Source organism: Scyliorhinus torazame, chromosome 11, assembly GCF_047496885.1.
Source record: "Scyliorhinus torazame isolate Kashiwa2021f chromosome 11, sScyTor2.1, whole genome shotgun sequence".
In the NCBI taxonomy this organism is placed as follows: Eukaryota; Metazoa; Chordata; class Chondrichthyes; order Carcharhiniformes; family Scyliorhinidae; genus Scyliorhinus; species Scyliorhinus torazame.
This window is the reverse complement of record NC_092717.1, coordinates 43,842,839-43,854,811: the sequence shown is the minus strand read 5'-3', so window position 1 is coordinate 43,854,811 and position 11,973 is coordinate 43,842,839. Positions and strand designations below refer to the sequence as shown.

At 43.7% G+C, this 11,973-nt stretch overlaps 1 protein-coding gene across 1 annotated transcript; it reads right to left on the bottom strand.

Annotated features, from left to right (window-relative positions):
- Window positions 1-4,105: 4,105 nt before the first annotated feature.
- On the bottom strand, window positions 4,106-10,054 carry LOC140385990 (dendritic cell-specific transmembrane protein). Its single transcript, XM_072468624.1, has 3 exons — window positions 8,998-10,054; window positions 6,408-6,740; window positions 4,106-4,420 (listed from the first exon to the last, which is right to left on the bottom strand). Exons 1-3 carry the CDS (start codon window positions 10,024-10,026, stop codon window positions 4,310-4,312), a joined length of 1,473 nt encoding a protein of 490 aa, XP_072324725.1. The 5' UTR covers window positions 10,027-10,054; the 3' UTR covers window positions 4,106-4,309.
- Window positions 10,055-11,973: the final 1,919 nt, after the last annotated feature.

The following is an 11,973-nucleotide window of genomic DNA, read 5'->3' as shown; positions in this document are numbered from 1 at the left end:
ACCAGAATCTTTTATTGAGTCTCGCGTGGTAAGATAGCAATCTGATACACAGCATGTTATCATGGAGTCTGCTAACTATTTCTTTGGAACTTGCACCTAGTACTGACCATTCATATGTATGTCTCATTACCCTCTCAATCTTCTTCTCAAGATGTCTGGATCTCCAGCAGCATGTGGCACAGTGGTTAGCACTGCTACCTACAGTGCTGAGGAAGCGGGTTTGAATCCCCGCCCTGGGTCACTGTCCGTGTGGAGTTTGCACATTCTTCCCGTGTCTGTGTGAGTTTCACCCCCACAACCCAAAGATGTGCAGGTTAGGTGGATTGGCCACGCAAAATTGGCACTTAATTGGAAAAAAAATAATTCGGTACTCTAAATATTTTTTAAAAGAAAAAAAAGATGTCCGGATCTGTCTCCCTTTATATAGGAGTCACAGGTCACATGACCTTGGTCTAGAGACTGCATGATGTGCGACCTCACCCTGCTGGTTGGAGGTCGCACATCATTCAACTATGATATAGGTGGGCAGCACGGTAGCGTTGTGGTTAGCACTATTGCTTCACAGCTCCAGGGTCCCAGGTTCGATTCCCGGCTTGGGTCACTGTCTGTGCGGACTCTGCACATTCTCCCCGTGTGTGCGTGGGTTTCCTCCGGGTGCTCCGGTTTCCTCCCACAGTCCAAAGATGTGCAGGTTAGGTGAATTGGCCATGCTAAATTGTCCTTAGTGTCCAAAATTGCCCTTAGTGTTGGGTGAGGTTACGAGGTTACGGGGTTATGGGGTTATGGGAATAGGGTGGAGGTGTGGACCTTGGGTAGGGTGCTCTTTCCAAGAGCCGGTGCAGACTCGATGGGCTGAATGGCCTCCTTCTGCACTGTAAATTCTATAGCGCAGTGTTTTTCAAACTTTTTTTCCGAGTCCCATTTTTACCAACTGACCAACCTTCGCGACCCACGCCGGCTGACCTTCGCGACCCACCATTTTCTCTTACCTTGTTTGCTACTGAAGAAATTGAGGAATCGCAATCGCGCCCAAAGCACGTGATGCTGATGTTCGGGGGCCGTGACCTGCTCTCTACCTCCCTCAGGCAGGACGATTAGATAGAACTTTTTAAAAAATCTTCTGCATCTCCGATTGCGCAAACCCGCGGTCTTCAGCTGCAGCAGCCGGCTTTTATATTCAATTTTTGTTTATTTTTTTTGTAAATTGTAACAATGTTGTTGCACGGCACGTTTAATCAAAGAGACCAAAGCCCATGTCATCGTCAGACTCTTCAGATTCTCCCTGTTTCTTCTCTTCCTTTTTCTCTTCAGCCGCAACAGGGCCAACGGTGGAAACAACTGCTGCAGCAGCTGGGGCACTGCTACCAGCACCAACGTTGCAGATCAGCCTATTGACGTCAATATTAGCCAATGCCTTGGCAAACAGACTAGGCCAGAAAGACTCAATGGTCACACTAGCTGTTTTAATCAGGGCATTGATTTGTCTTCGATGACAGTGACCTCGTCGTCGTGCAAGATGAGCGCGCTGTAGATACAGGCGAGTTCCGAGGTGGAGGCCATGGCGCTGGATCTCTGCGGGTGGGTCCGATGGTGCTAGTCACCGGGGGAGACCCGGCCTTACCTTCGTTCAGAAGAACTGAGCACTTCCGAACCGGGCAGAGCACCGATGAGTGGGCACACAAGCGCAGTGCGGCCGCATTTTTCTATATGGTAAAAAGGCCGCTCGCAGCTGGCATAATTAAAAGCCGGCTGCTGCGGCTGTTGCGCGTGAATTTGCGCAATCGGGAGCGCCGCAACGGACGGCTCCGCAACTCTCCCGACACCCGCCCGTGACCCACCCGCCGACTTTGAAGATCACTGATATAGCCCATAGGCATATCACCACATACACTTTATATACTTCTCTGTTACCTCATCAGATAACTCAATAATATCATGAGTTAACTTAGAAGTGTCAGTTGTCGCTCGTTTGGTTGCACTCACCTCTGAGTGCAAAGGTTTTGGGTTCAAGTCCTGCTTCGGGACTTCGCACAAAAATCAAGGCTGACATTCCAGTACAGTACTGAGGGAATACTACACTGTCAGAGGAGCTGTCTTTCAGTTCAGTTGTTAAACTGAGGTTCTGTGTGGCCTCTTTGGTAATTATAAAATATCCCATGGCACTGTTTAGAAGATGAACAGGGCAGTTTCACAATCGACATCACAGAAACAGATTATCTAGTAATTAACAGTTTGCTGTTTGTGAGCATCAGCTATGTGAGAATTGGCTGCCATATCTCTGGCATTTCGAAAGTACTTCCTTGCTGGTAAAGCACGTTGGGATGTCCAGTGGTCTAGTGGTTGTGAAAGACATGATTTAACTGCAAGACTTCCTTTTTTAAAAAAAGTGTGATTGGGTGGAGGATCTACCTCAGGCAGCTGAATATCGGCCTGTAACTTCCTCACAGTGGTAATATCCGAAGGATTGCTACTTTTGCCATAATTACCTTCGCCAAAATTCCAACCTTCCTCCCTCAGGCTGGGTGAGACTGCACCAGTCAAGCGTACCCCCGGCAGCATTATCAGGGAGTAACTGGAGAGGAGAGAGGTAAGATACTGTCCCTTTTGAGGGATAGGGGGTGTCCTGGCTGGCGGGGGGGGGGGGGGGGGTGTTTGGGTGGTGGTGGTAGTGGGGTCGGTCCCCTGGGGGGGGGGGGGGGGCATGTGTGTGTGGGGGGTGTACCATGCAAGGCTCCTCTGGGTTTTTTTAATAGTTACTCTGGCGTTAGAAGTGATTTTTTTTCCCCCTCTAACTCTTTCAGAGTGAATATCAGGGTGCAACTGACAGAACCATCTAAAGTTAGTGATTTAAATCATTTCTGTTAGATGGATCGCAGCCCAGCGCAGTTGTCCAGAGGAGATTAACACTTCTGGGCAATTGCAAAGCAAACTCTTACGCGGGAACTTCAGAGAGGGATTCCCTGGCGCAGTATTAGATAACCCCATAAATGTGACGCTGGGGAACCTGGAAATTATGGGTCATAAAATCTAAACTGCTGTACTGAGGAAATGTTGCACCGTGTATTTGATTTTGTTTGTAAAAATCCTCATTTACTCTCTCAGGCATAAAAGATTCAATGAAACTATTTGAAGATGGGAAGTGTAGTTTTCTTCATGTTGTGACTAATCTGTTTATTGTTGTGTTTGGTCCTTTATACCTCATGAAGGAATCCACCAAACACTACAACTTGTCCAAACCTTATTGAGTCTCGTGTAGTAAGATAGTAATCTGTTACAGAGCAATTATCATGGAATCTGCTTCTTACTCTCCTCCGGAATCTGCACAGCACTGACCATTCACTTGTATATCTTATTACTCTCTCAACCTGCTTCTGAAGATGGCCGGATGTGTCTCCCCTTATATGGGAGTCACAGGTCACATGACCCTGGTCTAGAGACCGCATGTTGTGTCTGGACCGCCACCTGCTGTTTGGAGGTCACACATCATCCATCTATAATATAGTCCGTAGGGATATCGCCACACTTATTACCCCAGTACAGTGAATGTTGTGTGTCCTTCTATAAACAATAAATTGCTTTTTCAGTTTATTTCCTCTGATCAGAATTGTCATGATATTCAAACACACACATCATGATAGACACACCAACAGACAAATCAGAACACACAACACCACAACCAATCACAGAAAGATATAAAAGCACAAACACGACACCTGGTGGTCAGTATTAGCTGGAGACAAGGACAAGGACAGACCTGCTACACGACACACTCAGGGAGACAGCACGTGCAGAGTATCCAGAACGAACTGTATACAAGAGTTAAAATAAAATAGAGTTGTACCACATACAACTGTGTTGGCTCATCTGTGCACCAGAGCACCCAACACCACAAGAATAATTCTAACATCTCTAATCTCCCCACAGAACTGAAGTCCCTCATCCCTGTTATCATTCTGATATTTCATTAATGTTGCATTAAAAGGTTTTACTCCAGTTTCCCCTGCATTGATTGCCAATAACTAAGCAGCAATTGTGAAACAGAATTCAATATGGATCAAAGATGCATTTCTTTAGTTTATTGTACAGAATAGATATGACCATACAATCATGTGAAATGCTGCCTGGTACAACACACCACTTATAATAATAATAATAATCTTTATTAGTGTCACAAGGAGGCTTACATTAACACTGCAATGGAATTACCATGAAAATCCATTAGTCGCCACACTACGGCACCTGTTCGGTACACAGAGGAAGAATTCAGAATGTCCAATTCACCTAACAATGAATATCTGCTGATCTTTCTTCATTCAAACTCAATACAGAATTCATCAGTGTTCTGGTGATGTATTTCTGTTCTCTCTGGCAATTCGTTTTCGCTGTGCTTCATTCTGAGGATGGGAAACCAAAAGGAGACCTGTAGGAGTTACAAAGTAGAAAGGTGAAGCATGAAATATTTGTTTTCATCCAACTATTTCTTCAACAGCCAAATCTGAAGACCTTTAGGCACTGTCCCACCGTAGCCTTAGTGGGACTGAAGGGCCTGAAACTGGTCCAGAACACAGAGAAGCCAGGCCCCAATCATATAAGGAATTATGCCCCTCGGGAGGCCATATTCGGGGCGTCGGACCAGCCGGGGTCGGAAACGGGTGCGGAGGCAGATGTTGTACCCTTTGCCTCGTTGATTTCCTGAAGGCAGATCCTGATGGGATGGAGAGCAACCTCTCCACCCTGAGCCCTGGCGTGGCGGGGGGATCTGTTCTCTTGACTCTTGAGAAGGTTAAGTTTGAACTGAGGGGAAGGATGGAGGGGTTCTACAATTCATGGGCATTATTCATGAGGCACTTTCAAGAGCTGGATAACATCGAACATTAGTTGGGGGGGGGGGCGTTGGGAGGGTTGGGGGGAGGGGGACTGTGTGTGTTAATGGTGACTCTGGTGATTCCTGATTCCTTTTTGTCATTTGTTTATGTTAACATGCGGGCCGATGTCTGGGGTTTGGTGGGAAGGGGGGATCGTTGTTATTGATATGGGGATTGACATGATATTCGTTACTGATTATTGTTTATTGATGGTGGGTGCAAATTTGGGAGAAAATGTGAAAAAGGAGGAGAATAAAAATATAATTTTTTTTAAATATAAGGAATTATGCATCACCCGTTGTGCGCCTGATTCTCCACAGATATGGCTATTGCAGTGAAAAGGGATGGAAGCATGAGTGGTGTCTCCCCGCATCATGAGTTCTCACTTTTCCAAGCCTCTGCTGATGTGTAGCTTCAGTGAGACTGAATGTACCAGTATAAACATTGCATGTGGAGCCTGAACCTGTGGGGTGCATCTGAGTGACTAGTTTGGTAAATGCAGTGGCTCTTCTGGTGTGGAGGGTGGGAGTGAAGGGGGAGCACCTTCTGAGTCAGTTTGCTTTCAATGAAGGGTGGAAACAGAGTGGTTAGAGTAGCAGTTAGATAGGCTAGAGGGAGTTAAAAGCTGCTTCTGACACTGGTCATCTCTCCAGAATAATGTTAATCCTTCTATCCTTTTTATCCAATTGCTTCCCTCTCTATGTTTCTTCTACTGCCTGTGTATTGACCATTTCTCCATGTCTCCACATCATACCTCTTGTCCAACATTTGGTCCCGGGTGAGCCAGTTAAACATTGGCCAAGCTGAAATTTACTCTTGATATTTTGTTGTGTAATTATGTTTCGATGTTTATGACTTTTGGTACTTATTATTTTACAGAGTGCCTAATAATACTCCACATTGTACCCTGCTAGTGGTCTGTGCGGAGGGAAAAATGGGCAGAGTGCATATGGGCAGAGTGAGTGGGCAAACATGGACAATAAGAAGAGTACAGAGAGCAGGGGAACAGTCTTGTCTGAAGATGGCAAAGGTATAGCTGAGGATTTCAGCAGCTGAAGGGTAGAGGCAACAGTGAACCTGAGACAGTAGCTAGGAAGGGGGGTTGGAATTGGTGGTGGGCGAGTGGAATTTGCACGGGGCTTGAAGATGGTGGCTTTAGTTTTCCTAATGTTGAATTGGTTCAGCGAGAGCTGAATGCTGCAGAAGAAATCTGGCAACCCAGGAGCGATGGAGGGATCGAGAACGCTGGTGGAGAGATGGAGCTGGGATTCCATACTCCATGATCAATGTCAGTTTCTGCTTGAACCCAACTGGAAGAATTTTATGGCGGCTGGGTTGGAGAATGATTTTAGGCGGCAGGGATTCTCCTCAAAAGCCTGACATCAGTGGGGCCTGAATCCAATGCTCTCCATGCTGTATAATATGAAACAAATCTCCCTATATAACTGGCATGGCAAGATTATAAGATTTCACATTGAGGATGTTGCTTTCTAATCAAATGATAGGTAGTTTAAAAAAGAAACATTGCAATTAATTCCTTACCCTATTAGCTGTGAAGGTCAATACTTTGTCTTTATCCATTAATTTGTCCCAGGATCTTTTCTGCAATATTTTTTCATGCAGAAACTCTATTCTTCTCTTCTCCACCTCAGCATAAAATGAGGATAAAACCAACACTTTCAATATTGTAAATTTTGCAGAAAGTAAAGTGAGTGCCAACAAGGCAGCAATTAGAGCAGCAAGTGGGGTCCATATCTTGGTTATCGATAGGGTCGGTCGAGCGATGCAATCACCTTTAGACACAGGAGTTTCATATGAGAATGTTTCTGTTGATTTGTGCGTGTCTACAGGCAAACCTATGAATATGGTCTCTGCCTGTAGGAAACAAAAGGATGAATAAGAAACACCGACAGGTTTTCAGCTCAATCCTGACATATAAACCAATACACCTGAGGTAATAAGGAATTTTAACATAGGTTTCAGGTTGCCTTTCACACTTGATGATGTTGCAATGATAACATCCATTGACTTTACCCATAAATTAATGTAATCTCTCCTAAAAGACATATAAATGTCACAAATACTTGCTTTTGGCCCAGACATAGGCCTAGCTGCCTTGATAAGGGAGCTGAAGGGACAAAAACAAATGGTGAGGCAATTCTAAGCAGTATCTGAATGATTGGATGGTGGGATTTCCATTGTACCATTGTAAGGAGGTGATTTGGTCAGCTGGGACATTTCTCAGAGGCGGGTGGGGATGTGAATTGCTGCCCGGTCGCTGAAGAAGTGGAGAGCAAATTTAAATAATGTCCTATTAGGGACAATTTCATGGGCCTGCTGGCAGCTGAGCAGCCCACCACTATATATGGGGAGGCAGCCACCTTAATGGAGGATTAAGGTGGCCCAGGAGCCACATGCGGCCCACCTGGGTTCTGAGTGCAGCCCACAAGACATTTTGTTGACCATTGCCCCCATGCGGGGTTGCACCCATTTCTGGCTGTGTAGTTTTTTTTCCTACCAGTATGACTGAAATACGTAAAGCAAGGGCAAGTGAAGTGAGGTGCATGGTGATTGCTCACAACATTGACTGGGAAAGCTGTGCGCTCCCTCTGCATCCAAAACGCAAATGTTTCTTCTGTTTTTACAATTTGAAGTTGACTGTTCTATTAATATGTAAACGAGTACGCATTTTCTAATTTGTTTTGAAATAGTCAGCGGGTATAAAATGGATTTAATCTTATTCATGGTGCCTCGTTCGTGAACAATCCCGACTTCAAGCTTGTGGCCTACTGAGATGAAGGAGGGCCACTCATTAGCCTAAGTTGACCATCACTCCTCTGCAAGGTGTTCAGCAGCTATCAGAGTCAGAGGCTCCGTCACCCAAACAGGGGACCACACAAGCAGCAAAGGCTACTGACCGCCCGAGTGTCCTAATAGCTACACAAGCAAGCAATTTAAGATAATCTGAAAGTTCTTAATATGGCTCATTTGCACTTGCTAGAAGTGACATCCATTCAAACGCAGGGACCCGTTTCTTTGCAAACAAAAGGTATATGTTCAACTCTTGTGTATTTTTTGAGTTGCGAAGGAGCTTGGGAAGAGAGATTTTCTATGATACCATCGCTGTTCCACAAAAACATTCCAAGTGAAATATCCTCCACTTTTCCCATTCATTCCCGAGAACTAGATCCAGCAGTGCTCCTTTTTCATTGGGCTGGAAACGCAGTGATCAAGAAGATTTTCTTTATACATTTCATGAATCCCTCCCCTCTTTGCCCCTTTCTACTGATACTATTCCAGTCCTTATTAGGATAATGTAAGTCCCCATAGAATTCATAGAATCCCTACAGTGTAGAAGGAGGCCATTCAGCCCATCGAACACCAAATCTCTGAATGAGCACCCCGTAACCCCTGCACATCTTCAGATACTGAAGTACAATTTAGCACGCCAATCCACCTAACCTGCACATCTTTGGACTGTGGGAGGAAACCAGAGGACCTGGATGAAACCCACGCAGACACGCTGAGAAAGTGCAACCTCCACACAGTCTCCCAAGGTCAGAATCAAACCTGGTTCCCTGGCACTGTGAGGCAGCAGTGCTAATCATTGTCACTGCTCTGGCATTCTTGCATCTTCCAGTAAATGTCCTGGAAATTTGCTTCTCTACCTCATTCCCACTTTTAGGCGGCCTAAGATATGGAGTCACCGGCATAATAGCTTTTATTAATCTGTAATTTTAACCAAATAGATTCTGCCTTTCATCCCTGTTATAACTGTTTTTTGACTAATACTGCTGAGTTTAGGCAATGCTACATAAATCTCATGTGGCCAGCATTTAAACTGTACCCACCCTTCATGATCATAGTTCCTTATAGTTTACTGCCCTCAAATAATTGCTGCTGAGAATTTCCTCCCTTCTTTCCCCTCATTTTGATGGATGGGAAATTGCAGACCGGAACCTACGAAAGCAGAAAATCAAAAACAATCTATTCTTCCCCACAGATAACACTTTCATAAAAGAATCACATGCCAAATCATCGCACCCATAATTGTAAAGTGCTGGGAGGTGGTTTTACTTGCAAATGGTAACCAAAAGTGCATTTTTATTTCAAAGAAAATATATATACTTACAGAAAATTCAAGATTCATGGTTATATTGATTGCAGGCAGATGGTCTAGGTGATGTCTTATTGAAGAAATAAGCAGGAATAGTCCATAATCCAGCATTATGATTATTATCCAAATGCATACATTGCTGAAGATGGGAGCACAGAATTGAGCCATGGTTTTCCATTCCCTTTCCGACAAGCGCAATGTAGGGATCCTTATGAAACTTTTCTTCTCTTTTCTGCTTAGTCGGAGCAGATAAGGCTTCCCTTGTTCCTTCTGTTTCTCATCAAACCTCAGGAACTGATTTGTGACGTATATGTTTTCAAACTTGATGTTGGTTAAAAACCTTTTCGTGTAGAACCAAGTGAATATTAGAATCAGTAAGATGCCCATTATGAACGCTGCACTTTTGCAAATGTGGGAAAACATGTCCAGTGTTGAAATGATGCGGTTAGCCAAGATCTCCAAGCTAACTCTGGTTGTATTGAGGTTACTTTTCAACACCTCATCGTCGATACTGTGTTTCAGCTTTAAATCATCAACAAACTTTACAAAATGACTTGTCGGTAAGTTTTGGATTTGTTGTCGAATCCAATATATAACATCAATGTATTTTGCCAAAATGTTTCTGATTGATGGGAGCATATTCTCCAGGTTGCATTCTAAACTTTCTACCAATCTCCTTAAATTGTGAAAGCTGTTTTGAGCGCAATTGTAAAGCACCACACCGGTGCCAGCTGTTATCAGAGCGTTGCGGCCTTGCTGTGTCCCACAGGAAATGAGGAATATCAGAATGAAGCATCTGAGATACTTGGAAAGAAACAAAGCTCCAGGAATGACTGCAGCGAAGGCTCCACACGCTGACAGTGTCAACAACAGGCTGCATTGTAATGCTCGCAAAGACATGTAGAGGATGCCACTGGTCCCCAGTCCCATCACAAGACAAAGTGAAATAAGACACAGGGCGTTCTTCAAACTAGATTTTCGTTCTGCCGCAAACAGCTCAAAGAGGCCTCCAAAAAATTGAGCACCAGTCTTGAGAATGGCCATTTTAATTTGGATAACCTTTCTGCAATCGAAGAAGCTGAAATCAAATAAAATACTAACAGTTATCATTTGAGGAGCAAAGGGCACTGATCAACTAAGAGCTGTGCTGGCATACATGAAGTCCCAAACTAGAGATAGCTCCTTCACATCCCACTCCAACAATCTGTCATTACACAGCATGATAATTGGATTAACAGTTAGAACAAACAGGTCGTAAAAATGTTGTTTTGTGTTATGCCTCATGTTGTAAAACTGAAGGGTTCCAATTTGCTTGGACTTTTATCCTGAGGCAGGAAATGCAGGTCAGGCCATTTCCCATCTCCTGCCTGACAGTGCTTGCACACAGATTATTTATGGTGAGGTTGTGGGGACAGGCTGGAGTCAAACACAAGGTAGGATTGGAGGCAGGAGAATGTTGAGGTTAGCAGATTAAAACATGCACCTCCATTCACTGGGTCATGAGTTCAGTTCTGAATAGGAGTGTTTGGCATGCTGGCCCTCACTCCCTAGTGTACCCACCAATCCACTCATATACAATAAATGGCCAACCATTGGAAAAATATTAATCTTATTAACTGTCCATAAAACTGTCAATCAAAACAAAGGCCTTGCCAGCTGCTGAGCTAAATTCATCGGTGAGTTTGGAACTCAGCCAAGGATTAATAATGGGATTCCACTGCACAGCTGTATAAATCACTCCAGATGAGCTGACTCTCTTAGCAGAGCTCTGCCAAGAATTTGTAAAAGGATTCCAAAGCACAATTGTGTCAACAAAGCCTTGAGAACTGAATACATTAAACCGTTTAAAGTAGTGGGCCATGTGTTCCATGACTTCAAAGGTCTTTAGCACACTACTGGATTGTCAATCGAAGAAAAGATTAAATCACAGAGTGAAATTGATGTGTTAAAATCTTGAGCCCAATACTGTTGAATGTAAAAGAGCACTTTATTCAGCAGATAAAGTACTCAAATGCATCTGAACATTTTCACCATTATAATGTTCATTTATTTTTTTCTAAACATGCTCCTGTCATTATTCACTGCATTAAAATAGAACTTATGATACACAATTACATTAAGACATGTGAAGTGACATCTTTTACCCTAACTTGTAAAAAAGTTCCCAACTCTGGACTAGGCTTTTCTCATGGCACACAATTCCTCTAGGTGCTGTGAACCACGATTTCTATCAAAATGGGTGCAAATCTATATGAATAGTGTGGGGTCTAAAATGCCCATCCTCGAAAATGGAGGAGACAAGGGCACGATTGCCATGTGCAGGATCGCTACCGTTACCTTTATTCCAGGCCCATAAATTCCTGATGACAGGAATGGTATCGGCAATCTGGTAAAGCGGCCCTGTGCACCATTTTAAAATCCTATCAGCCTCCATTCCGCCATGAAAATCCAGCAGTATTCCAATTTCAGAGCTACTTTTTCCTGGAACCTGTAGCCTAATTTCACCCAAAAAATGATAAAGTATTGCAAGCATTAAATTTGAATTGTGTTCGAAATCAATATGGTAAAATAAACCAAATATGCGATTTTCCTAGCAATCATAGCTAATTACTACCTGGCTCAGTGATTGCCTCACATTTCACAAATCTGCGCTAAATTATCATGCATTTAGCTTATGAACCACCATAACTTGCACTGAAACCTGCTGCTGGCAAACAATAAAGCAAAACAGAAATGGAACTGTCGCCAGAACAGTCATGAGAGTAATTGACACTTGGGAATAGCTTTGTTGTTCTCAGGCTCCAGATGACAGCTAGGCATTTGCCTCTCTATTCATAATGTTGTCTGATGATATAATGGCTTCTGGTCGTACATTATTGTTGCGGGAATGAATGAATGATTACAATAATCAGATAAAAGAGAGAAAAGCCCGCAGAGGTAAGCAGATGTTAATAATTAGAAACAGGATCAATTACGTCAGAAATAGATAGG

Coding starts and splice junctions, on each gene's coding strand:
- LOC140385990 (XM_072468624.1), bottom strand. CDS start 10,026: ATGGCCATTCTCAAGACTGGTGCTCAATTTTTTGGAGGCCTCTTTGAG. Junction 6,741..8,997: donor CCATGAATCTTGAATTTTCT/GTAAGTATATAT, acceptor TGTTTCCTACAG/GCAGAGACCATATTCATAGG. Junction 4,421..6,407: donor TGACCTTCACAGCTAATAGG/GTAAGGAATTAA, acceptor TAACTCCTACAG/GTCTCCTTTTGGTTTCCCAT.